Source organism: Patagioenas fasciata, chromosome 17 (assembly GCF_037038585.1).
Source record: "Patagioenas fasciata isolate bPatFas1 chromosome 17, bPatFas1.hap1, whole genome shotgun sequence".
NCBI classification, from domain to species: Eukaryota; Metazoa; Chordata; class Aves; order Columbiformes; family Columbidae; genus Patagioenas; species Patagioenas fasciata.
In genome coordinates this window covers 5,175,145-5,201,881 of record NC_092536.1, presented here as the reverse complement: position 1 = coordinate 5,201,881, position 26,737 = coordinate 5,175,145, and the positions used below count along the sequence as shown (strand labels likewise).

The 26,737-nt window shown below is 40.5% G+C and overlaps 1 protein-coding gene across 5 annotated transcripts in view; it reads left to right on the top strand.

The window, feature by feature from the left end:
• The first annotated feature begins 997 nt into the window (after window positions 1-997).
• HECTD4 (HECT domain E3 ubiquitin protein ligase 4) overlaps window positions 998-26,737 on the top strand; it is a 68,597-nt gene continuing 42,857 nt past the window's right edge. For all 5 annotated transcript variants that reach the window (XR_011741665.1, XM_065851751.2, XM_065851749.2 and 2 more), the window contains exons 1-16: window positions 998-1,448; window positions 9,954-10,471; window positions 13,039-13,128; window positions 13,473-13,603; window positions 15,187-15,295; window positions 15,865-16,003; window positions 16,922-17,092; window positions 19,067-19,259; window positions 20,566-20,727; window positions 20,825-20,938; window positions 21,392-21,532; window positions 21,874-22,106; window positions 22,462-22,607; window positions 24,668-24,738; window positions 25,389-25,494; window positions 26,098-26,218. Coding sequence is in view for 4 of the 5 variants with exons in the window: in XM_065851751.2 (XP_065707823.1) it covers window positions 1,278-1,448; window positions 9,954-10,471; window positions 13,039-13,128; window positions 13,473-13,603; window positions 15,187-15,295; window positions 15,865-16,003; window positions 16,922-17,092; window positions 19,067-19,259; window positions 20,566-20,727; window positions 20,825-20,938; window positions 21,392-21,532; window positions 21,874-22,106; window positions 22,462-22,607; window positions 24,668-24,738; window positions 25,389-25,494; window positions 26,098-26,218 (2,616 nt within the window). In the remaining variant the exon portion in view is untranslated. The remainder of the gene's footprint in view (window positions 1,449-9,953; window positions 10,472-13,038; window positions 13,129-13,472; window positions 13,604-15,186; window positions 15,296-15,864; window positions 16,004-16,921; window positions 17,093-19,066; window positions 19,260-20,565; window positions 20,728-20,824; window positions 20,939-21,391; window positions 21,533-21,873; window positions 22,107-22,461; window positions 22,608-24,667; window positions 24,739-25,388; window positions 25,495-26,097; window positions 26,219-26,737) is intronic.

Here is a 26,737-nt window from a genome sequence, read left to right as displayed (position 1 = left end):
GTACTTTGCTGAACAACCAGGTACAGCTGTCTGTGACACTTTGTGCCTCTCTGAACAGGCTCGGGTGCAGGGCTGAGGCACCCAGGTGTGAAATTAGACTGATGGAAACTGGGAAGGTTACACAATGGTACCCAAAAGAGACTGAGAGGCAGAAGGGTCAATTTTTCTTTGGATCTCCTTTTTTTCCACACACACTGTGGTGTTGTGAACCTTTTGCCTCATGCGCTCTGGCATCCCCATGACACGGCTAACTCTGTAGGCTGGATTTTAAGGGACATACCTGCTCGCTCACAAGTCCTTCGGGAAAAGGCTTGCTGGGAGGTGACAGGATCCCTTCGAGGAGGTGTTGGAAGAGTGACAAGGGAGGGGAAGGGAGAACGAGAGGTCACTCTGGAAGGAGAATGGGGCTGCCAAAAAAGGGATGGCCAGAGGTGCCAGCAGGGCGAGAAACTACCCTTTGGGGAACCTGAGGTCCTTAGGGAAAAAAAACGGGTCGTTTCAGAGAGACCCTGGCTAGTCAAGGTGAGGCTGAAATGGGAGATTATGCGAGGAACAGCCTCACCGTCGGGGCAAGGCGCTCAGGGAGCAGCTCACGGGCGACGGGCTGAGGAAAGGCGCCTTTGGGTGAAGGAAGGCGCTGAGTGGAGCGGCCATTGCGGGAGGGGACGAGGCGCTGAGGGGAGCGGCACAGGCGGGAACCGCGGCTCAGAGGCTGAGGCGATCGCCCCTCGGTGCGGGGCAGAAGCGCTGAGGGGAACAGCCCCCACGGGGACCGCGGCTCAGACCCTGGGGAAACCGCCCCTCCGTGCATGTCTGAAGCGCTGAGGGGAACTGCCCCACGGGTACCACAGCTGACCAGCTGAGACGCTGCCCCTCGGTGCGGGGCTGGGTCTCCGGGGGCGGCACCGTGGGGCGCCGGGGGGCGGGCCCGGCGGGGGGCGGGGCCCTGCGGGGCTGGGAGGGGGGGAGGGTGTATTGTTCCTCGCGCGGTGCATGCCGGGCCCGCCTCAGCCCCCAACATGGCGTCGCGCTGTCACCTGTGTGTGTGAGGAGGGAGCGGGACGTGGTGGCTGCGGGCGGGCACGGCGGCTCCCGGAGGCCCCCGATCCGCTGGCGCCGCGGTGGCAACGCGCCGTTCGTCGCTGCTCCCCACCGCGCTCCGGCTGTCCGGTACCCAGGCCGCTGGGGACCCCGCTGCCTCCGCCCTGCCCCCGCCATGGGGGGCTAGCGGGACCCGCCTCGCCTCAGCCCTGCGGAGCCCCCCCGCCGGCCGCGCCATGGGGTCCCCGGCGGGTGCCTCGGCCACGGCGGCCACCGACTCGGCCCAGTGGCTGTCGGTGAAGGAGGAGACCATCTTCCTGCACGACGGGCTGATCCGGGTCACCGACCTGGCCGAGCTGCCCAGCGAGATCATTGGAGTCGCCGAGCCCGGGGACACCGAGCTGGAGGTGAGCGGGACCCCTGGGCTGAGGGGAGGGCCGGGATGAGGGGATGGCGAGGGGGGTGTCCTCGGGGGGGGACAGTGGCGGTGGGGCCTGGGGAGAAGATGAGGATGGTGTTATTGGGGGGTGCAGGGAGAATGACTGGGGGAGGATGGGGCACCGGGATGGAGAACGGTGGATTGCAGATGGAGGGGGAACGATGTGGGGTGTGGAGCCAGCTGGTACTGAGGCAGCCTACTTGTTTTAAGTTAATCTGATTTATTTGGTATAATAATGAAAGTGGAGCTGGGCAGGAGGGTGGTGAGGCCCTGGTGAAGATGGAGGGTGAAGTGTTGGTGCTACCTCCTTGTTTTGCATCAGTGGGGTTAGGAAATCCGAACCACACTCAGTGTGGCCTTTGGCTAATTTATTTTTTACGGTTTTGTATCTTTTTGCTGGTACTTTTAGATGGCTTGTAGTTAATCAACCTTACAATAAGATGCTCAGGGCCCTGGGTTTCCTGGGTGTTTTATTTAGGCTGTGGACAGTGACCATTATTAAGGAACTTGGAGGGCAGCTGAGATTTCCCTTCCAGCTTTTTACCTTCTCCAGTCTGCTGGTGGCTTTGACTGCAGGTGGCTGGTACAACTGCTTTATCTTGTGAGGAGATGCTGAAGGACTGAATGTCACAGATTGTAGGTTGCATCTATTTTGTAGTCTGCATTTTTTTTTTTTCCCTGTGTGCCTCCCTTCTCTTCTTTCACCCCGCCCTCTTCTCCAGCAATGTGGCTTGCGATGACACAGGGGCTTTGTCAGAGGAGCTGAGAGGGGCTGGTTCAGCAGGAGCTTTATCTCTGTGCTATGTTAGGTCACCAGCGTTTAGGCCGCAAAACCCTTTAGTGAGGCTTTGGCTACTGGCTGGGGTGTTGCTGAGGAGAACCCAGAAGCCAGGTTTGAGGTTCTGACAGCGTTATTGTTCACCTAGCGACGTGAAGTCTTTATGGTGGTTATGAAAACTTCCCACAGCCTTATCTAAGGAAAGATTTTTTTTTTTTTTTTTTTTTGCTGAATGTGCGTTTCCTTTTTTGAGTGGTGTGACACAGGGGGTGGGGATGGGAACAGTAGCTGCTTCCATGAAATGGATGTTGGCAAATATCACATGAGCAGGAAAAGAGGGACTTTTGAAGTGTATGACTTACTTCTATGTGTATAAATGTGGGATGATTCTCCCTTGAGATCGTAGTCCACTCTGGCATTCAATGCTGTTTGTATTCAAGAAAATATTTCAATTCCATTACATAGAAGCAGCATTGAGTCTAATAACTGTGTTAGAAAAATACCTGCCCCCACAGCATTGTTTGTGTCGTATCATAATAAAGGAGGATATCATTTAAAAAATAAAAGACCCCAAGAGTAAAACAAGCCTTATTTTTAAGATCTTGTAAACGAGACCAGAAATATGTCCCAGCATGAAACTTGACACACAGCTTCACTTGACAAACACTTTAGTTTTTGAGAATTTTTTGTTGGTGATAGGAATGTTTATGAAACTATAATTGTTTGGGGGAGATAGGAGTGGAATTAGTGTTTCTGTGTCTTGTCCTTTATGACACTTTTATAATGAATGTGTCAGCAATTCAGTGCCACTGATTCACAACATTCTTCCTGTTCCAGAGATATTTTTCTGTTGTGTGTGTTCAAAGTGTGAAACTTTAAAATAAATAAATAAATGAGACTTTTTGCTGTGCTGCTCATTTTGATCTATGATCTTCAGTCACAGAATATGAAAGCATTTCCTTACACTGAAAGAATTGATGACAGCTAATGACTTATTTTATTAGGTCTCATTTGTAAAATGGTTTATAGTTTTTGGTCTTGAGGGGCGCAGGTTAAGAAGAAGTGAAATTTGAAGTGTTGTAAATTAATTAGTTCATAGTTTTCTCTGGCTTTTTAATATTGTTTTAAATAAAGAGCTACCTTGGTAAACTGGAATGGCTTTGAGGAGCCATTTTGTGGAAATAGCTGCCTGCATCTTATTGAAGTGTGGCCACGCAATCAACTTAATACACTGAATAGCTCGTTTGCACCATTTCTACTCCTTGTTGCAATGTAATAAATATATTTGAAAATGGTCCAAATAGAAATCTCTTGGGATATGTTATTGGACAAGGGTGGGAGATGCTGCAACTGCTGCTTTGATTAGTAAACTTCTTAAACACACTTCTTGTGCCTCATCAATGGTGGTCAGGACCCTGACTGAATTTCTGATATGACGTGCTTGATTAAAAAATGGAATATACTTAAATGGATTTTTTTGGGGGGAGGGGAAAGTGTCATTCTGATTTGTTTTGTTTAAATATCTCTTTAAAGAGTTTATTGGTGAATAATGTCAGTGGTTTTGGATGCATTTCCTTTGTCCTTCTGTTAAAAGGTTTTGTCTATTTATAAAAGGAAAAACAGAGAAAAAAGTGTTACAGTACTGGTATTATGCCAAGAAAGACTTATAAATTTTTTTTTTTTTAATTCTGACTCCCATACAACATGTATGTATTTATATGTATGTATATATTTTTTTCCCCCTTAATGGTAGGTTCTGAAAGTGTTGATATTCTGTTTCCCATGAAAGTGACTTGTTCTAGGAGTATATTTAAACTTAAAGAGTGTGGGGGGTTTGTTTTTACTTTTGTGTGATATAAATGATGTATGCCAACTCCTTAGACTGTCCATCAGCATATTTAGAGAGAATATGTATTTCCAAAAAGAAAAAAAAGATATAATTTTGTAGTTTTGAGCATATAAACGCTTCTCCTGGTATGGGTTTCCCAATAAAATCTAGTCAAAAGACACCTACATTAGTCAGCAATTATGCAAGCCTTTGCACTCTTATTTTAAAGCCTTTCATACAGAGAAATGACTTTCAAAGTGCAAAGTCTATTGCTTCTTGGAGACAACCTCATGTGAGTAACAGCTGAAGATGTTGCCATGACTCTCAGTCCGGTCTTTGCCCTGGCTGGCAGTGACTGCACAGGAGGGCCAGTGGATGGAAGATGAGCTGCAGCACTTCGGAATCCTCCCAGTCCTACATCTCTGTTGCAGAGACAGTAACCCCTGGCAGATGGGCCAGAGCTATGTCTGAAGGCAGAGGTCTCTTAAACCAAATTTTAGTCTCCCAGAATGCCAGAGTCAATCTGCTGAGACTTAGGAGAGTACCAGCATTATAAGTTGATGTGTTAACCCTTGGTAATGTAATGAGACAGACATTACTGAACAGTGATTGTTCACATGGACAATTATGTGACCGTCTGATGGCAAAAAAAGCTTTCACTTGTTTTTAGGCGGTTTAGTTGGGTCAGCATCTGGGACCGTTGTCATTCTTCCATTTGAGGAGGCTTCCTTTCTGATCTTCAGATTTGTGGCTGGTATTTTCATTAATTTTAAATTTGCAGCATCCGCAGTTTTTCAGCCGACTATTGATAGGCTCAGATACTTTTTCCACAAGGAAGTAAGTGGGAAGAAAGACAAATCTTCAATATATAGTCACAGTGTAAAGTGGAACAATCTTCTGTGTCACTTTGCTTAACTCATAAACACTCTGTTTTACATAACAGCTGAACAGAGATAATAGTCATTTGGATATCTGTTCTTACTGCTCACCTGCATGGCCTAGAAAAGTTCTAAATACGTGATTTTTAAAACTTTTCTCTAATGTATTTTTAGCATCAAGCTAGAAGTGTAGCTCCTTCCTCAGTAGCTGTCTGGATCATGTTTATATCTGTCCCCATCTGATGTTTTGACTCTTGTCAAGTTCTGTTATTGGAGGACAGAGTATGAGATGCCACTGAGCAACTGTCATCTGCGCAGCAAATAGGTATTTTTAATCAACTCTAAGTGTAAAAAAGAAAAATAATGATAACAATAAAGGTCATTTCCTTTCCTCTTCCCCCCAGGATGGTCTTAGCTAGCCCTCTAGGGAGAAGTTGGATAATTGAAACCCAGCACTGTTTTAACAGGATGTCCCAATCCTGTAACTAACTTGTGTTTTCTCTCAGAATTATTTAGATGTGAAGGTATCTGCTAAACTTGAAACTTTCACCCATTTTCCTCAGACTAGCAGAAACATGTTGTCACTTTTCCCTGAATGCTGTAATTATCTAGGTCAATGCTTCCCAAATCTTTCTGGTTGTGACCTTACTTCCATCTACAAGCTTCACCTCTGTCAAGATAAAAATCCCTAATGCCAGCATAAACAATTGACTTTTTACTAAGTGTTTGACCCCTCTCGAGGTGATGACCTCTGGCTTGGGAACTGCTGATCCCACCATGTATGTCAGCCTTGTAACTTCCCTGCTCCTGCCTTCTGCATCCTCTTCTGCTTCAAATACTCCGGTGTTCCCCTTGGAGGGTGTTTCCAGCTTTCAGAGTCAGAGCAGATGAAGCTGGTTCTTGACGTTTATTCTGAGTAGGAAGAAAAGCTTACAAATGTGAGCCCTGGTGGTTGTGTTTGCACAGGGGTTGATGGGATTCTGTCAGGCATCACTCTAAGTCTCTCCAGAGAGGACTCTGAAATCTTGGTTGCCTTCCTTCTAAGCTCACTTCCATTAGATAATTGTCTAAACCACCAATATTGTGTGATTTAATGTCCAGCAGAGTTGCTGTTGTTATCATCAGTTGTCATAAAATGACCTGTTTTAATTTATTAAACTTCTGTAATATGGACTACCATGCCTCTTGGCTTTTTAAAGTGGTGCTTTAGTTATCCTGGTAGAGAATACTAGAAAGCTTCTTCTAAAGGATAATTTTGCAAATGTGTTTCCCGAATACAATTCTTATTATCAGTTGCAGCTCATCAGTTCAGTGATCTGCACTCCCAGATGTTTAAATGACAAATATTTTTCTTTACCTCTTTCAGACATATTTATCTACTACTTAAATAACAGCCAAAGAAATATTTTAATAAATTCACAAGTAAATGGTACTTTCTTTTATAGCATTTTTGTGTGTGTTTACAGCTTGCCTGTACTCTGTAATTCATCTCAGGCATCAAGGTTATTCGGTAAATTTTTACAGTTACAAAAAAATTGTTTGTTACAGTATTGTGTGTGCTGTAAAAGATACAGGTTTCTCAGCACTTATTTCTGAGCAAGTAATTAGGTTTCTATTGCTTTCACAAGGGAAAATAGTTCATGCTTTCAGCTGAGCTGTTAAAAAGCTGTGCTGCTCCATACAGGATTATGAATCAGTAGAGGCTTTGAACAAGGTGATACGGTTAAAATTTCATGGAGCAGAGAAAAAGTCTTAATTTTGAAACTTGTAGTTTTCAACTGCAACATTAAAAACATAATGTACAGTTTGCAGCAGCCCCTAGGAGTCTATAAAACTTCAATATCTCGAGCATCAGGATGAACGTGTTTGCACGTGTTTATGTATTTTACGAACACACAGGCGTATCAAACAAAAAGCCTTATAGAGGGTTTAGAAACATGTTTTAGAAGAAATCAAGGCAGAGTTTGCGCTAAGACAGCTTCCTGCTGTGTGTCTTCAGAAACCGCCATCAGCAGAAATGCTGTCACCCAGCAGAGCAATAGAACTGGAGGACTGGGAGCATGTGTACAGTGTTGTTGTTGGGAGCAGTTTAAATGTTGATGTGTATTTCAGCTTTCAGGATACCCTAAAACTGTCAATTCTGGTATTTCTTTTATAGAACAATCTATAAATCGTGTAAATCAGTCTTTTAACATGATTTTATTTGTATTTCTAGAGACAATAGAACCAAGTAAACAAGCGGCACTCCCTGTATGTTAACTGTATGGTACAAGAGGAGCGACCTTATAGCTGTAACGTGGTGTTGAAAGTAATGTAGTTAATTTTTTTAATCCCACTGTTAAAGTTACCTTATGATTTTGAGATTGTTTCTGGTTTTCTGTATGGTTTATTCCTCCTGTGAGATGGGAATAATACTTAATTAATACTCAGGGGGGTATTACGTATCTAATTGTTCTTGGTAAATGTACCACCATCTTCAAGAAGTTGTTCTCTTTATGTGTGAATTTCAGCGAATTTAATTATATAGAGTAAGAATTAAATGCTATTTTGGAGATTTAAAGGTTTTTGCTTGCAATACGCAACTTCAGGAAAAAGTACACCTTTGTGAGCAGCTTCATTGCTTATCAGTATGAAAATGCATCAGTGAAACCAGCAAATTCAGCCCAAGACTGTAATTTCAGTAGCACCCTGGGAGAGCTGCTGCACGAAGTCCTTGTTCACGTCTGTCTTTGATCGTGCATTTTCTTCTTTCTCTTCCATTCGACCTGCTGTTCTGCATCAGGGAACTGCTCTAAACCAACAATCTGGCGTAAGGACTTGGAGGAAACTTGAAGGAAACTGAAAAACATGTATTGTTTGCAACTGGAACTCAGTCTTTGGTTGCATTTACAATTTGGCTAAAATAAAGCAATTTGCATGTGTTTGGGGAATACTTGAGTATTTAAACCTTCTGCTTCTTTTTACACGCGGGGTACAGATTTAGTTCGAAGTCCACATGAGGTTGTACAAGGTTTATGAGTTAACATAGTGGTATAATTGAGGTGGGCACAACTTTTTTAAGTATTATCTGACATGGACTGCGGGGTTCCACTGTTTCTGGGAAGGGGCGTAGACCACAGGCAGCTCCTCCTGTCCCCCCATGGCAGTTGTGGTTATTATAATGTCAAAGGGAAAGCCAACTAAGCACAGCTCAGCTCCTCTGTTGGGGTGTGTTGGCTATTCACATAACCAAGGACCATAGACCTGTTTTCTTCAGCATCTAACTCTTAAGGTGAAAACACTAATTCTATTTTTCCTCAATTTCTGTAGCTTGTTATCGCTTAGTTGTGGATCCATCATGTATTTAGTTCAAGGAAGTCAAAAGCATGCTGGTTTAGAAGGTTCTAGATGGCATCTATAGTAGGAAAAAAAACTTATTTTGGAGACAACACAACACAAATTAATATGAAGTAGTTGTTGTAAGTGTATAATATGTGATTTAGGGTTTAATGTTCTTAATCTCTTTGAATAAATTAATTAAAAGAGATTCTTGAGTTTTAAGGAGCTCAATACTAACATCTATTCAAGTGTAATTATTATGTGAATTACTTTAAAGTGAACTTTTCATTACTCTGATAAGTGCTCTGCTGAAAAGCTGTTTCATTGACTTTCGTAATAGTGTTTGTAGAAATGGCAGATTTGTCCCGAAGCGTTTTATCAAGCTGTTCAAAATTCTACAGTTAGACATAAACATCTATTTCATATTCTGTATGACTACTGCCTACCATTAAAAACAAACAAACAAAAAAACCCAACCAAACCAAAACAAACAACCCTGTATGAAATTACCCATTGCATCTCGTAAATGCTCACATTCCCCTTACCTTTTTATTTTTAATTAGAAGAGAGGAAAGACAGGCTGGCAGCATAAAGCTGGGCCAGAGTGTTTGGGGCTGGTGAGCTGGGGTGATGTGGCGTGCGGGCAGAAGCCCTTTGGACAGCAGATCCAAAGATCAGAAGACGTTTGGCTCTTTGCTTTCCATGGGGTTGCCATAGCTCAAATGGCTTTGCTGATCTCAACTGTTGTTGTGTGCTATAGGGAGAAAAGTTGTCTGTAAATTACTTAAAATTGTGAATTCTTTCAAGTAGCGGGCTGGGTGCTAACCCATAAAGGTTTCTTTCTGTCATGGTTTACTTGTTTTCTGTTGTTCCAGCTTTGTCTCCAGTTTTACTTAGAAGTGCCAAAAAGGCCTCTTTCTTCTGTCTGAAGTGATGATGATGAGACTTTTAGGTTTTAAAACTATGGCAGCAACTGGAAATATTTTGAGAAAGATGTAGCTAAGTGCAATATGATAAAATTGAGGAGGGAAAAAAAACAGGGGAGGGAGAGCATATAACAGAACTCTTCATTTTAGAGGACTTGTTGGTTTGGTGTTTGAAAAGCTGTAAAATGAGATCATATAGATTCTTATTACAAAATATTGTTGACCTGTTAGTTTCCATAGAAGGGCTCTAAACTCAGCCCGTGGGACTTTCCACCTCCTCAGTCCTTTTGAAGTTCTTAGCAAGATTGCCTTGATTACAAAGAAAAAATGCTCCGGGGAAGGCAAGTCTTTATTTTCAAAGATACTATTTAATATATATTTTTATTTGCAACCTATATTATTGTTGTCTTAACATCACGATTGAAAGATTAAAAAAAATCTCTGTTGGCAACCCCCAAGCCCAGGTTCGGTATCAATGCTTACTCAGCAATAACAGTCTCCATACCGCTTGTGTGCTCATTGACCTCCACTGTAAGTTTATTCATGTCCAGAAATTTAAAAAGAGGTATCACACAGTCTGTGGTGGAGGACAGCTGGTGTAGAAGTATAGAATAGTTTGGGTTGGAAGGAACCTTCAAAGCTCATCCAGTCCAGCCACTGAAATCACACCGCAGGCGTGTTAACTTTTTTTTTCCCTTAAGGAAAAGAAGACCGGTATAAATACCACCTTTTCCTCTCCTTTCAGATACTGACCTTTGAGACCAAGAACCCGACGGAGCTGGCTGAGCGCTTACGGTCGGTGTGCGGGAACCAGAGCAATGCCTACGCGCGGCTGCTGGAGTACCGGCTGAACGCCCTGCGCGGGCTCTGGAACGCCCAGCGCCAGCTGGCCCTGGAGGAGCAGCACGACAGGGAGAGCTCGGGCGATGAAGAAGCCCTGGCTTTGCTGAAACGTCAGGGCTTATTGCAGCAGCCCGAACAAGCGCCGTTTACTTCCCGAATGGGGCTTCTGTTGGTCTTTCCCCTCATTCAGTCTCAAAGTAGAACAGACCCTTCTCTCTGTAACATAACCGCTGAGGTGCTATTGAATTGCCTTCGGGACTGCCAGCCGTTGAGTTTGACTAAGGAGCCGGCTGACTGTCTCAATGGGATCGAGTCTTTGCTGTGCTCCTGGCTGGAGGACACTTCTGCTTCAGGCCAACTCATTCCGTATAAGCAAAAAGAAAATGCTGCTGCTGCCCTAGTTGCCTTGGCTTGTGCAAGGTAAGGAAGCTACTGAAGTGACGTGTTGTGACTGATGCTGGTAGCAAGTGTTTCTGTTTAAACGTAAGAGTCAAAAACAGTGTGACTGCACTGTTGCTACTAATTTTTGATTGACATTAGTCTTTTTCTTTCTAATGTTTAAATATTGGTTTGGGAAGGTTGAAACTGATAAGCTAAGCGTTTATTTTTTGCATCTGTTTAGCATATGTAAAAACAGAAGGATCTAGGTTAGAAATGCCCTCCTGTGCATACTGCCGCTTCTGCTGCAGTGTTCTGTTCCAGGAACGGTTCCAAATGATTTTATCATGGAGGAAAATTGTCTCACTTTTCTCTTTGTAGTGACCCTTTTATCCTGTCGCTTATGAACCTTTATTTGGCTGTAGAAGACATTACTGCCAAGTTTCAGGGCAATTCATTTCATTTCAGTGTGACCTGTGAAACATCTGGAGGCATTTATTTTATTTCATTGCCAGGGAGGAGTTCAACTAGTGTAGGCTGAACTGTCCCATGCCCTGCGTGGTTTAGCACAGCATCAGGTGCTTGGGGATGTAATGACCATAGTAGCTTTAAATAAAAACTTACTGTTTTGTGGGAATGGGGCTTGGGGAGATGGAGAGGAGTATACAAAACTTAGCTTCTGCAAAGCCATATAAATGTGGGTCTGAAGTCACTAGTTGCCTTCTGAAAATCTTGGCTTTAATTTTTCTCAGATTGCAGTCTTGTCTGTCAGGTTTTACTCTGATTTAAGATGTTGAAGTTCTTAGGAGATGTCATGGTTTGCTTTAGAAAAAGGTTTATGCAAATGAAAACCACTTAATTTCTAGTGTACTTGTTCTAATGAAGTCAATGAGAAATCTACTGTATGTGGCAAACTCTTCTGCACTGACAAATGCCTTATCTGAAAGGCAATGTACTCGAACATAGCTCAGATAAATTTGATTTCATAAACACGATCTCATCTATTTTTTTCTCCAGATGTCAATTTTCAGGAAGTATGGGATGTTCTTTTGCAGCTGAATTTGTAAAAGAGCTAAATTTCAAATACAGCTTTTGAAATGAAGGTTGATCTTATACATTTTTTGCAAATCTGTTTTGGCATTGCTTACAGAGTTGTAATACCTTGATGTGCTTTGTTCAACTATGAAAGCCTTGCATTTTCCTTTAAATTTGTAAGTCATGCATTGGCTACCATTAAGAAGAAAAAGCCTTCAAAATGAGACTATTATTGAGATTCCTAGTTGCAATCTTGGGTGCTTCATATTACTAAGAATAAAACATCAGGGTGGATATTGCCTTAAATAATTAATGGAGGTGCTTTGAAGTATTTAGTGTCAATTTTTTCCAGGCTGAGGTTTACCAGTGAGAGCATACAGCTGAAAATGGCAGGGGAAGAACAGGGTTTGGGGCGTGGAGGAGGAGGTGCTGTTGGAAAGCGGAGGAGATGCTGTTGGAAAGCGAAGGAGCCAAGACTGCCCGTGTGTGACAGAAAGCCCGAGGCTGCATTCAGCAGAGCACGTGGAAGGGATCTCTTCGATGGATCAGTCATGGTTCTGAAGAGATCAATTCATAACTGACTGTTGTCATGTCTGAGACGCTGTCAGGATTCTCATATTTAGCTAGGCTATTATACTTGGAAATAAAGCCACCGCATCTTTCAGAAAGTGACTTCTTCTGCATACCCTCACCTTTAAAACAAACTCTAAAGCATATTTTTTTAAGACCTTTGTGTCTCTTCATTTCTACAAAAAACAGATGGTTTTGACTAAATTAACATATGGATTTAATAGATACTACAAAAAAGTATTCAGCTTCTGAATGAACAAGAATTATAATTAGAATTATAAACTCTGTTTGTAAATACCACAACAAAATTTTAAAGCAACAGACTTTTAGGCAAGATTAGAAACAACTTCTACTTCAGTTTAATTTTGTTTTCAGAAGTATTTAGTTATTATATACATTTAAATGCGTCACTTCGGAAGGGGAAAAGCTTCCAAATTTGCATTTGGAAGCCAAAGTATTCAGACTCTTGATGATTAATTAATTAGTTTGGTCTTTTCTATTTCAGTCAAGAAAGCCATCTCTAGCTATGTCTGCAGCAGCTCTTACTAACACTTTGGCTCAGCCCCAGGGAGACCCACAGATTGTATTTGAATATCTAAATATGATTAATCAGCTACAAGAAATATTGAAGGTTGATATCTGTAGTAGATGCAAGATTGAGGTGTTTTATCAAGTCCTTGTTTGCCTTCACTGTACCGGTTGTGAATGTTGCTGACCTCCCTACCTGCCTGGTGCTCCATCCCGTGCCAGAAAACCAGCGTGATTCAACCTGGCACTTGGCCAGCTTCCTTCCTTTATGTTCCTCTCTCTTCCTCTTTTCACTGCCTCCACAAAAGAATGGAAATCAATCAGAAAAGAAATGCAAATTAGAAAAGAAGCTTGATGCCATGTCTTGGATAGTCTGTCTTTATGGTACTGGATATTCTACATAGATGCTGTTGTCTGTGTGCGTTCTGTCTTGTTTCAATAGACATCTTTAATTCATGTTTTTCTTATCCTTTTAGAGGGTCGCTGAAAACCTTTGTTCATACAGTGCATCTATTACAGAAACAGACTGATCTAGGATCCTTGCCTGTGGCTGATGTGTTATACAGGTTTGTAGTGACTTTTCTAGTTGTAGCACTTTTACCTCAGCTCTGAACATGTGTAAGTGCACTTACAGATTAATGTCCTTCAGTGTGATTAAAAGGCTTTAGAATTATTGAAAGATTGAAATGTAGTCAATTGCAGAAGCAAGACATTAGAAAGCAAAATCTAAAAGGATCCACTAATTGGTTTCTGGGTGTTAATTTTTTTTTTTTTATTAAATATTGATGATTCCTTAAAGTGGCTTAAGAACTCTGCTAGAATAGTTACTTAATATATCTTCACCTTAATTTTTGAGATAGCTATTTTTTGCTGCCACTGTTCGCTATGCATCTTTATTTTCTGCTTAAAGGTTATTGCTTTTGGAGGGAGGACCTGGATCACCCTCTTGTTTGCTCGGAGGAAAGCACATAGTGTCTTGGGGCTTTGAAGACATGTTACCTGCGCCTGATGCCAACACTAGTTCCAGCAGTGAAAATAAAGGTGAATTATTTCATGGTTGTCAGTATTAGCAGGGAGGAGAAGATGCTTCTTGTGGTGATAATTGTTTAAAAAGTAATTTAGAGCTTCGAAGTTGGAAAGGGCTTCTCCTTTTCTGTTGGAAGTAACGTAAAAGCAAGTACAGAACGTACCACATAACAGAAAGCTGAAGGGTTTGGAAGGACCATCTGGAGGGAGAGTTGGGCATCCCAGGAGCATCTCAAAGCCTGGGAGGGGGCAGCAACTGTCTGGGCACTTTGTCTTAGTCTGCACATTCAGAACTGAAATTTCCAAAACATGGACCTAATATACTAGAGTATTACATTGTTTTCGTTGTTTGCTGTTTCGTATCTATTCTCATTAAGCTAATCTATCTAGATATGTACATGTTTGGAGGTTTTTTAAGTTGATTTAGGGATCAGATAGAAAAAAGTAGCCTGTTTTGTATTAAAAGTATGAGGGTAAATCTTAGGTCTGGTATGTTAAGGATAGTATGGCATATTATTATTTCAAAAATGCAAGATAATGGGGTTCAGGAAAGCGTGCCTTTTGTTGGCCGACAACCAGATGATACTTTAAAGTGCCCACTAGTGAGGCTGAGGGAAACAGTCACAGCATATAGTGACCCTGCCTGACTTCAGTGGGAATTCTGCACAGGCTCAAACTAAGTTTGGGTATTATCCACTCATTAGTCTTTCAGTAAACGTAATTTTTGTTCTGTGCAGTATCACTGTATTCAGTAGCTATCATTGGCGGAGCACATTTATTTTTAGAAGTACAAGTTCATGGCTTTTTTTTTTCTTATTTTAGTTTTGTGTCTGTTTTATATAGGTTTTTTTTTATTCTTTCTCTTGTATTTCTTTCCATGAATGAATTCTCCATTTTTACTACGTTTTTGCTTACTATTTTTCCGCTTAATGGGAGAGTTCACTTGCTTTAGAAATATCCAACTCATTGTGGTGTTGTGGTTTGGTTTGTTTTGGGTTTTTTTGTTTGTGTTTTTGTTTGGTTGGTTTTGGTGTTGTTTTTACAGCAACTTGGGCTATAATACCCAAAGACAGGCCTTTAACACTGAAATGAGACACAACTGTTACGGCAGTTTCTTTTCCCTGTTTTTTTTTTTTTTTCAGTAAGATAAGGCAATCTGACACAACTCGGGAAAATGAAATTATTTGGAGATGGATGATGTACATTTGAATCATGGAAAAACAGCACTAATGACATATATTGTCTCAAAAGAGAAGCTGAATAACTAGCACCTAATTCTTGTTATTTGGCAGCAGCAGGATATTTAAATAGCCCAACTATTGGTGTGAGTTCGGTGTGATCTGGGCACCACTGTAATGCTTTTTAGGAAGGAAAAAAAGTAAAGAACCAACTGTAAAATGAATGGACTTTGTGTTACAGTAGCTCATAGAACACCACATAATAAACTCAGTATTTAAAAAATGGTTCTGACCTGTTGGTAATGACGTGTTGGGAGCATCTGTTGGTTTTGGCTGCTATGGGAGTGGGATGAGCCTGGGGAATTTCCAGCGGTGTGTGACGGGAGCTCCCTGCTCCGCTCTCTTTTCTCCCCGGTCCAGACGCAGACTTGGGGCGCTGTCTCGCAGCAGATGGGCTCTATCTTTATACAACCAATTCAGTGGGCAGGGGAATAAGCAAATTAGGATCGGGATTACACGGTACTTTGCGGTAAGTGACAGTTGAATATTTGCTGTTGTGCAGATCTGCTTTAAAAAAAAAAAGTTAGTGTTTTGGTAAATGTGTCTGGGATGTTAGCTGAAACAAGACTAGAGCATGTTATGCATTTCCATTCCTTGTTATCTGAAATTCTTCTTGAGCATGTTTTCTCTAGAACTGTAAAATAATTTAGTTTCGAAGGGACCTCTGGAGGCCACTTAGTCGAGCCTCCTGCGAAGTATCGTAGCAGAATAGCCAGTATCTTAGACTTGATTTTTTGTAATGTGTAGTAAGTTGGTTTATTCTTTGCCGAGAGGGATATACTACAGACTAGTTTTGTGACTTTTTTTTATAGCTGTATAATTGCTGAATTTGTAAGTATTTGTTCTCTAATTATGTCATTCATTACAGAAATGATTAGTGCAGAAGTGACTCACAGCACCTTCTTGCTTCTTTATTGCTTATAATAGAAATTGCTGCCTTGAATTCAAGTTTAGTCAACATTCAAGAGTATGGTTGTGAGTTGTTCTTAGAAAAACACAAAAATAGCACAGGGTTTTAACGTACTGCTCTTTTGACAGAGGTTTTGTGTACTGCCGGAACGAGGAGCTGGAGCCAGGCTGGGTTGCTTTTGGCAACGGCAAACTTCTCCATCGGCCCGTCTCTTTTGATAATAAGCCACACTCCCTTTTCCAGGTTGTGGATCAGCATACCCTTCAGGTAAAAGAATGAGTCATTGCGGACTTACAGTAGGGTTAGAAAATGTTCTTAGTTAATCACAATCATTTCTAGCTTGAATTAGTTCTGTCCTTGAAGTTTCTTCTCTTTACTTTGTGAAGCTGCCTTTTTGTAAACCCCCATTGAAAGTGTTGCAGGATAGAACTTGTAAGTTATGATTGTTGTTGTACATGTTTGTGTGTGTGTGTGTATATAGATATATAGAGATATATATATGCGCACATGCAGACTTACACTGTACTGTATTATGATAGTATTGTCAGAGCTAGAGTGTTGTATGATGGGATTGTAAAACAAACAACAGCAAAACAGAGCTAGACTTAAACTGAAAAATAATCTTCCCAAACAGCTCATCATTTTTCTACTGTAACAAAATTCATGTACTATTTGCGATCAAATTGTGTTTTGTAGCTAAACAACTGTCAGCCTTTGTGAAAATAGATAGTTTGTTTAGTTTGGGTTTGTTTCTGCCATGGTTTTCAGTATGGATTTGCACATTTATTTCCAGTGTGTTTCCTGAAACTGAGGATGTTTGGATTCCCCTCTTCTTCCAAAGTTTCAAGTAGTGTTGCAGGAAGTAGATAACTCTTTAGCATGAGTATTTTTCTTATGGTACTGTAGGTATGATCTCAGTTGTTAGAGAGGAGATGATCCTTTTATTTTTAGAAATGTTAAATGTTTAGATATACAAGCTGTTTTGTACACAGTAGATCCATTTGGCAAACATTATAAAATAGCTCTTCGTAACAAATAAATGTAACAGTACCGTTACGTCCACTAATAAGCCTCTTACAGACTAACTGCACTTGATCTTAAATTATTTCTTTATTTTTGAGTACATTGTTAATACTCATAAGAACAGTCTTCAAAATAACTGTTAAGATGCTCTCGTTCTCGTAGGTTTGTCAAATAATCCCAATGCCAGTAAATCACTTCCCAGTTGGCAGCACCATGACTACCGTGCATCTTTCTTCAGATGGTACATATTTCTACTGGATTTGGTCTCCTGCAAGCCTCAATGAAAAAACCCCCAAAGGCCACTCTGTCTTTATGGATGTTTTTGAACTTATAGTAAGCAAATTATGTGTTTTCTATGAATCTGGAGTTGGTAGGATGACTACTGCTTAATTAAATAGCAGCATTTTCAAATCAAAACAATAAGTTTGAATATTGATATGTGTAATCTGAATGGTTGTTTGTAACATGTTTATGAAATCACTTTTAACAGAACAAAAGCTGTATTGTTCACTTCTGTCTTCTGAGGACATACGACTATCGTACTCGGGCAGTACGAATTGTCTTGTAATGCAAAATGTATTTTATTGTAATTAGCAATTAAGTTTTATGCTGGGACAGTAATTCAATATATTAGGGTTTAAAGCATTGTTTACTGTGGATCTGCTTCATTGTGTTAAAAGCCAATCAGGTCCCACAAATTAAATACAATTGTTTTGTCTACACTGCATTTTATAGCCTAAAAGGATGCTGGGACGGGAATTAGCAGGGCTCGTTTGGAGAGCTTTAAATTAGACTTGAAGGGGGATGAGGATTTAGCTGGGCTTGCATTATTAGGGCATCACTCTAGAGTTCATGAAGGCTGGGAGGCCTCTCATACCCCTGGGGTGAAATCGGTGTGGTCAGCTCGCTCTCTGAAATGCCCGTACACCAATGCATGCAGCATGGGGAATAAGCAGGAGGAGTTAGAAACCTGTGTTAGGGCAGGAGATTATGACCTAGTGGCAATTATGGAGACAGGGTGGGACAGCACCCATGACTGGAATGTGGTCATGGATGGCTATGTCCTTTTCAGGAAAGACAGGCCAGCCAGGCGTAGTGGTGGAGTTGCCCTTTATATGAGAGAGCAACTACAATGTATTGAGTATTGTCCAGGCACGGATGAGGAGCAAGTTGAGAGTCTATGGGTGAAAGTTAAGGGGCAGGCTGGCAAGGGTGATACTATTGTGGGTGTCTATTACAGGCCACCAGATCAGGGTGAGGAAGTTGATGAGGCCTCTACAAACAGCTGAGAGCAGCCTCACAGTCACAGGCCCTGGTTGTGGTGGGGGATTTTAACTTCCCTGATGTTTGCTGGAAGGACTACTCAGCCGGCCAGCCACAATCTAGGAGGTTCCTCCAGTGCCTTGACGATCACTTTCTGATGCAAAGGGTGGAGGAGCCGACTAGAAGAGGTGCACTGCTGGACCTCATCCTCACTAACAAGGAGGGTCTAGTTGAAGTGGTAAAGGTTGAGGGCTGCCTTGGCTGCAGCGACCATGAGATGGTGGAGTTCAGGATCTCCTGTGGCAGGACCAGGATAGCAAGCAGAATTGCAACCCTGTATTTCAGCAAGGCAAACTTTGGCCTTTTCAGGCAATTGCTGGGGGAAATCCCATGGGCAAGGCTGCTTGAAGGTAAAGGGGCCCAAGATAGTTGGTTAGTGTTCAGGGACTGTTTCTACCAGGCACAAGATCAGAGCATCCCGACACGTAGGAAGTCAAGGAAGGGAGCCAGGAGATACAGCCCTCTAGTATTGATAACTGCAATTGTATGAGGATTTAGCTTTGGAGTACATTGGGCGCGATGTCCGTGTATCTGCTCAGCAGCTGCTGCACAACAGCTGCGCTTGGTGGGATGGTGGAGCTGCAAGTGCGAGGCTGTAGTAGTACAGCTTTTGGCTGGCAAGTGTTTTAAAGGTGTCTTTTTGCAAAACTTGCCAGTGAAACATCGTTAAGAATACAGGGAGGTTAAATGTTTTTTTAGATTTCCATAAATAAACTTGAGATTATGACAAGCAGTTCTGGTTTTGAGGACAGACTAAGTAGAAGATAACTGCACTGAACCATGGAGTCACAAAGAAAACAAATACTCATCTGTCTAGCTTTTATAATACTTTTTTTTGGTAAGAAATTCTGCCAGCAGGGTTTAAGTTTAGGTTTGTACCCCTGCTTGATATATTGTATTGTTCAATTTTACTGTTCAGTGAAGGTTAATCTGTCCCCTGTGGATTTCAATATCTAAAAGTATGTTTCTTCTCCATTTGAATAGGTTGAAAATGGCATATGTATAGCAAATCCTCTACAGGAACGAATTATATTAATGCGAAAAGAGGGTGAATCTGCAAAGAGCATAAACGAGATGCTGCTGAGTAGGCTGTCCAGGTACAGAGCCTCCCCGTCAGCAACACTGGCTGCTCTCACAGGCTCCACAATCTCCAATACTCTCAAAGAGGACCAAGCAGGTCAGAAGAGGTTTTACTGACAGTAATTTTTTGTGGTTTGTTTCTTAATACATGAAGTATCTATTCTAGTAATTACTAACCTCGTAGGACATATAAAAAAAAAAAGTTGTGTTTTTTTCCAAAATAAGTGTTTGAAATATATGTGCAGTATTTGCTTAATACTTGGCTTACAATTTCCTTTGCTAAATTAGGCATTGATTGTGAGAAAAGTTTAAGAACAAAGAATGGGAAGAATACTTGTAGCACCTTTTTTTTCCCCCATGTATTCCATTAGAGAACTGGTTTCTGCCACATTTGATCCAACTGATAATTGCATTTCTCTGCTGGCCATTCAATGGGGCTTCTAATTGTTATGTAGAAATGGTCGGGAGCTTAGAAAATGAAACTATTGTTTTACAAGGAAATGAAATATTATAAATTGGAGATCATTTTGCCTTTTTTTGAGGTAATTTGCACAATGTTTGGATGTTCTTTTATGGGGTTACTGAAACTGCCTGGGTTAATTAGGGGATCTTGAAAGACCAGCATTGATGGCTTTCAGGATGGTCTGGAGCTTTGTAAGATTTGTCTTATGATTTCATTCATTTTATCCTGAATTACTTATTTTCTTCCTTCACATATACCTGAGTTTTCTGTCTTCAATTTTAAACAATTATAGGTATTCCCATAAAAATAAATGGTACAGGAAATAGATGTGCTTACAGGGACACTGGTAGAGTTAGCTCAAAGAGCTATTTTAAATGCTGTGTTTTGCCAGTTAACAACTAGAGTGCTACAGAAGAAGAAGAAGAAGTGGTTATTCTTGGATAATTCTTCAGTCAGTGCTCAGGAAAGTGTTGATCAGCTGTGGCAGGAGCTGGATCATCATGACTGTATACGTTTCATGTGGAGCAGGAGGACTTAAAATAGTAAATGCGTAGTGAATCTCAAATGATCTCTCTATGTTAAAAGATTATTTGGCTTTAAGATACGGCTTTCAATATATTTATCACTAGAGAATTCTTAACACAATTTTAGGCTACTGATTTTTCTAGTTTGGAAACTAGAGATTGCTGGGTTTATTTTTTTTTAATTTAGTTTAATAACCTGTGAAACTGTTTGTTTCCTTCTGGGGATTGATACTGAATGTCTGTGTTTATGAGGCCACCCCTATATACAACTCCTTAAGGCAACTTCTAAATGTAGCTTAAATTAATTTCCATATTGATTTATTTGAAGCCTTAAATGGAAATCGGCCTTGTTTGCTGCCTGCTGTTATGAGTTTTTAATGCATGTTTGTGTTCTGTGTTGCTGTTCAATATTTCAGCTGCGAACACCAGCTGTGGGCTCCCCCTGAAGATGTTGAGGAAAACTCCGATATACACGTGTGGGACGTACCTGGTGATGTTGGTCCCACCCCCAGGGGGATCGGGCAGTTCAGCCACACGCTCGCTCTTTGGAGGAACAAGTGCTTTGTCATCTCTAAAAAGTAAGTTGGATACGTCCATGGCAGATTTTAAGTCCTGGGTTTTCTGAAATACAATGAACTTCTCAGGAACTTATGGGAGACTTTTTTTTCTATGTAGTTCTTGCTTCGAGCTTGGTGTTCAACATTTCGGACGGGCAGTTCACCAGCCGAGCAGATCTCATTGATGCTGCAGGAAGTTCACTTGGCCGTGGTGCTCTAGTTCCAGGACTTGGTAAGGAGCAGATCTCTTTCCTGGGAATATTTCAGGACTAGACATATCCAAGCCTTAGATTCTAAATAATTTTATTTGCAATAAGCAACTCTGCAGTTGATGGGGTTTCATGTTTATGGTGAAATTTCGTATTTTTAGTTTATGCATTGTGGCAGCATGTGATAAGTTTGTGGAGGAATTATATATGTTAGGTGCTTATAAAGGGCAAGCACTAGAGTGTTTACCTGCTATAGATGCTGTTGTACGCTTACTTGAAACATCAAAAGGGATGTGCATTCACTTCATTCCTTTGTTAAGAAATCTCCTTGTAATGTTTTTCATTCAAATGCATTGTGACTAAATTTGCTGTATAAAGCAAATAATTTGGATTTATGTCTGCTCTAAAAACAATTTAGTCTGGTTTGCTAACAAACAATCTAAAATTTGATGTGCAAAATATTTGGCTTTTCCTAGGTGCCTGTTATGATACTATGAATAACATGATCTGGACGTGCTCTAATGATTACATTGATCAGTGGTGCAATCCTGGGAACCAGGCGTTCCACTGTGTCTGCCAGAGGCTGGGAGTGAGTCATGTCATTGCAGAGCCCAAAGGTAAACCTGCAAGTCAGCATTTAGTACGAAGTGGACGTAAAATGTACCATTATCATAGCACAAAAATAAAGAAGCTTTCTATTAAATGTGGAGTTCATTCTTGAAAAGTTAGTTATAAATATTGGTCATGGTTTATCTTTAAGAAAGGAAAAAGCAAGACGTGTTTCAAAGTTTCCAGGTTCTTGCTACCTTTAGCATATTAAAGTGATGTGGGTAATTCTTCTGTTTATCCTGTGGGCAGGTGTCCTGAAGTTAGAGTTGGTGATACATCGCACTTTAGAAGCAAATGCTGATGCTATAGCCTGTGTTTGTAGACAGCGTGTGAACTGCTTTTCTTCTAGGGGATGCAACAACCACAAATGAGGTTATTAACCAGCTACTGCACCATGTTGGTGCCATGTGTATCCACCAACTCAACCTGCTTGCAGCCAGCAACAATCTTCCCATCACAAATTTTTTGGGCAAGCAGCATCCGATTGAAGCGCATCATCTCAGCAGTATTTGTGACATTATGGAAAAAGCTATGGTGAATGGAGATACTTGCATAATACGCTGCATCCTTGTTGTCTTTCAGGTACAAGCCCATCTTAAGTGTACTTCAAAATAAACATTAAAAAAAACCCCAGTGGTTTTAAATACAGGCAACCCCTTGATTTTGCTATTTTTTTTTTTTTTTTCTCTATTGCATTCGATTTATTGGAGATTGACTTAGCAGTGGCTTTGCAGTACCTTGTACACCCATTTCTTTTAAATGTAATTGCCACATATTTACAGGTTAAAATAAAATCCAGAGAGGTTACTTCCAAAGTTAGTTTCTGACTCTGAGATTCCTAGTGACCTAGACAAATAATTGCAGAAACTGACTGCGGAAAAAAAGGTAATGTGAACAGTGCCTAAGTTTTTAATGTTGTTGTGTTTAATTTTCTTAGGTGGTTTTTAAATTTTTCTTCAGCCCACAAACTGAAAGAAATAGAGATATTGTCAGAAGGTCTGGCTTGTTACTTTGGCAGTTACTGATGGCGCCAAGGGATCAGATTTGCTCTGAAATTCAGAAGGAGGTTTGTCTGGCTATTAGGTAAATAGCTGTTTTGTCAAATTAAACTTAACTGAGACTATAGATTATTTGAAAGTGTTGTAACAGATGAACATTCCAATTGTATTCCACAGTTTGCTGTCAAATTAATATGATAAAATTTAGATTGACATGATAAAATTATTATGTTTTATATTTGTGGAAGAAGGAAAATACAATGTGTCTGTCATGATGTCAGTGTGAAATAACAGATAATTACTTCTCATACTTTTCATTTGTTACCTTTTATTGGCTTTCTTTAGGATTTTTAAAATGCTTATTATAAATAAATTTAAGCAAAGTTTTCCTTATTTTAGTGATGGCTAAAATGACTTCCGTATTTAGCACATATAGTTTATTGGTGGTCTGGAATAGATGAAGCTGATACTGTTGTACCAGGGTTTCAAGTGACAATACTGAAATTCTCCTAAACAAAAGGAATGAAAGAGGAAGCAAAATAAACAATACTTGAGGAATACTGTAAAATCAAAGGTCCAGAAAAATCATGGATTGGGTAGTAAGGCTGTCTTGAGAAAGTCACGTTTATGTTTAGCAAACAGGAATGTATATTGGTAGCAGGGTGGACATTACGTGTCTGGGTTGGAACACCAGCTCGTCAAACACTGAAACAGGATGGTCGCTTCAGCTCCACCTCGTATCAGCTCCTGCATCTCTTCAACCTGATGCTGCGTAATTCCCTTTCTCCTACTTGTCAAAATAGCAGAATGACTAAGTACAGGGAGGTGAGCAAAGTGTGGTTGTGTATCACGAAAAGGAGGTAATGTAAACCTCAAGGACGAGGAATGCTGTCTCAAGGGTCCACAGTACAAATAGAATCTGCTTTCAAGTGGGAAGTGCTCCAAAGGTTGAGAACAAAATCTTCTGAAGATCAACCTGCATTTTTTGCGTGTGAATCACGACGTTCCAAATTTCAGTGGCTCTGTGCAGCTCTGTGAGTAAAGGAGAATAGAGTATCTTTAGTATGATTATGTAGCATTTTCAAGGTCTTGCTTTTTGACAAAAGGACGTGTAGCCTCTCAGCTGGGTGGGCAGCTGCTGCTTTTTCCCTTGTTTAACCCTATATCCTCCAATGATTTGTGGAAAAAAAAACCAAAAAACAAAGGTGGGGATTAGATAATATCTGCTTCCTCCTGTTTTGTCACCGGGGGATTCTGATACCGATGGAAACATCAAATTTGGCTTATGATGCATGGAAACTTTTCCCAGTGTTTATACCACAAGTTGGTCAGCGTGAGCCAGGGGAGGGAAGCTGCCGTCGTCTCCGCTCTCAGTGCAAAGCTGAAAAACTTAGCACTTTTCTCTGAGTGTTATTTAAAAAGAAAAGGGAAAAAGAAAAGAAGAAAAAGTCCGCATAATAGTTTCAACACTTCTGACAGTCACGAAGTACTCCTGAGTTATTGTGAGCTTCTGTCTTGGTGTGGTAATTCATGCAGGAAGGACAAAGTTCATCAGCAGTGAGAGGGAAAAGTGTCTCCATGAGGGATATTTATTGCTGTGTTGATTCTGAAATGCCAGTTCTAGAATCTTCTGTATAGTTTAAGACAGACCTTTTATAAGAGCCAGTCTTCAGGTATGAAACTGTAACAGTGGTGACTTCTTGATGACTGTCTCATTTTCCATTGTTCTTACCACAAACCACAGCTCTTGCCCCATCACCAGAGTTGTTCTAGTTGTTCTCTGAGCCCTCATCTATTTCTTCTTGACATTTGTCTGCTGCTTGGAAAAATGATGGTGCTGTTGTATATACGAGTGATTAATATGGAGGTACTCAGAGGGAAGCAAATAGCTCTTGAAGAAGCTTTTGGACCTAAACAATAAACTATAGTTGCTTACAAGAGATTTCTGGAGAAAGCAGCTGTATGTTGTATGACTAATACAAATGTTAAAATACAGAGGGTGCCTTTCTGAGTTGGAAGAAGCTATTCCATAGTCATTTTAAGTGTTACATCAGATACTAACCTGAGATTTTTCACATATTCATTGAAGTTATTTTGTTCCCTTTTAAATTTCTCAAGTAATACATGGTTTTATTTTTCCTTTAGCTCTGGTTTAAATATCCTGTATCCTGGAGAAGCAGAAATCAATAATTTATTGAAATTGGTCTTAACCGAAGGTGAGAATATCTTACTGATGTTTGAGAGAGTGTTTATTTTAATTGAAATAAAAAAGTAGAAATACTTCTCAAACTCCGGAGGGAGAAAGGTGCAGAATACTGAGCACTAATCTGCTCTAAACCTTATTCTAGGAAATGATGAAATGCTTCGTATTCTGAAGCTGCCTTCTGAATGGCTACATAATCAAGCGTATGTTAGGTGTAGAAAAGGAAAATACGTCTAGATCAGGCAGCTGCTTGAAATTAAAAATAATTAACATTCTCTTTTGTCAGTATTAATATTTCTTGTCCAGGTTGTGTTTTAGAACACCTGCTTAGCAATTAGTGTCACCCATGGCAGTTACACAGTAACCAGAGGTCATTTTAGATCTCAGTGAAAAGAGTAATTTATTTGTGTTTGCCATGAAATGGGAGTCTGGACTCAGGAGCAGCTGATGCACAGAACTTCGTTACTTTATAGAAATGTGTTCATGTGTCAAAGTCTTTGGTATTTAAAACAGTGGTATGTGCAGAGTAAGATTTAACAGTATGAAGTGTCAGCAGTTACACTGTAAAAATAGTAACTTCCGGAATGTAGCCTATATTAAGCAAGGTATCTGAGGAAATAAAAAGAAATTAATTCAGTGAAATGCTTTTGCTTTCCATTTTAGGAGAGAGAAATAGTGGTCTCTCTCAACTCCGCGATGTTATCCTGACTAATTTAGCTGAACAGCTTCAGAATAACAGATTTGGAAGTGAAGATGATGATCATTATAGGTAATGCCACAGTCCAGTCCTCCTCCCCCCTGCTCATAATGTGTGTTTCTGTTATTTGCTTTAGGTAAACTTGCATAAAATTCTGCTGAAATGGCTTGTTATCTTACTAGCCAGTGTGACCTCAAATACTGTGTGTCCATAGCGGGTAGGATTTTGTTGGGACAAGGGAGAGAGAGGTTGAATGTTTTAGCGGAAGCTTTGGAGACGTCTGTACACAAACTTAGGCTTGTGTATACAGTAATCGTGGATAATAATTCTTAAGTAGGATATTCTACCATTATTCTCCATATCACTACGTTAGGTGACTTTTCAGCATTAAAACTGTCAGTCTCAGGTAGTGTGTTCAAGTTGGGAGGAGGTTTTTTTGGGAGCCATAGGTTCTATCAGCGCAGTGCAAGAAATCGCTGCTGGTTTATTGTATTGATTGTTGTTAAACATTTCAGGCTTTGTTTTCTTTGTGTCTGAATCTCTGAAGTTGAACAGATATTTGTTTTGGTTTCACATAATTTGTGATACAGCTTGCTGAGGCTTTTGAGATGAGCTATACAAAATACACCATAATTAGACTATTAACATTTTACATCTTTCCTGCATTTTTTGAAGACTAAATGATGAGCTGTTGCACTACATTCTCAAGATTGTTGTCCGAGAATCTTGTGTCTTAATCACCAAGTGCCAAACTGTATCTAAAGATGATTTTCAAAGGCTTCTTTCAACTGTGCCTGTAAGTGAAATGAATTTTGATAAAAGTATATTTGCCTTTGGCTGCTTTTCCTCTTAAAATCCATCATCTTCCCTGAGTATATAGCGGTGAAACTTCTATAATTGTGTCTTAACAAATAGAGGAAAAAAATATCTTTTGTTTATGCTGTACAGGGAAAGAATAAATGATTTCTTACAGCAAAGTAAATCTTACGGTAAAGCTAAACCAGGTTTATATGTGGAATTATTTTCCCATTTCTGTGGTAGCTGCTTCAATATAAAGGAAACTTGTGTGTATCAGCCTTCAGAGCATTACAACAACTTTAAAAAGAACATACAGTTGTGTGTAATGATTTGTACAGGCAGAAAGGATTATCATTTACAGAGAAAAATGAGTGAAAATCGACTTAGTTTAATGGTAAAAGTACACACAGGTGTTTTCAGCAGTGCCAGCCCCTGATCTGGTTGATGGCAAAGACAAACACGGGCAAGGGGACAAAGTCATGGCCTGTGCTGCTGAAGGATGGGAAAGGAGTAGAAT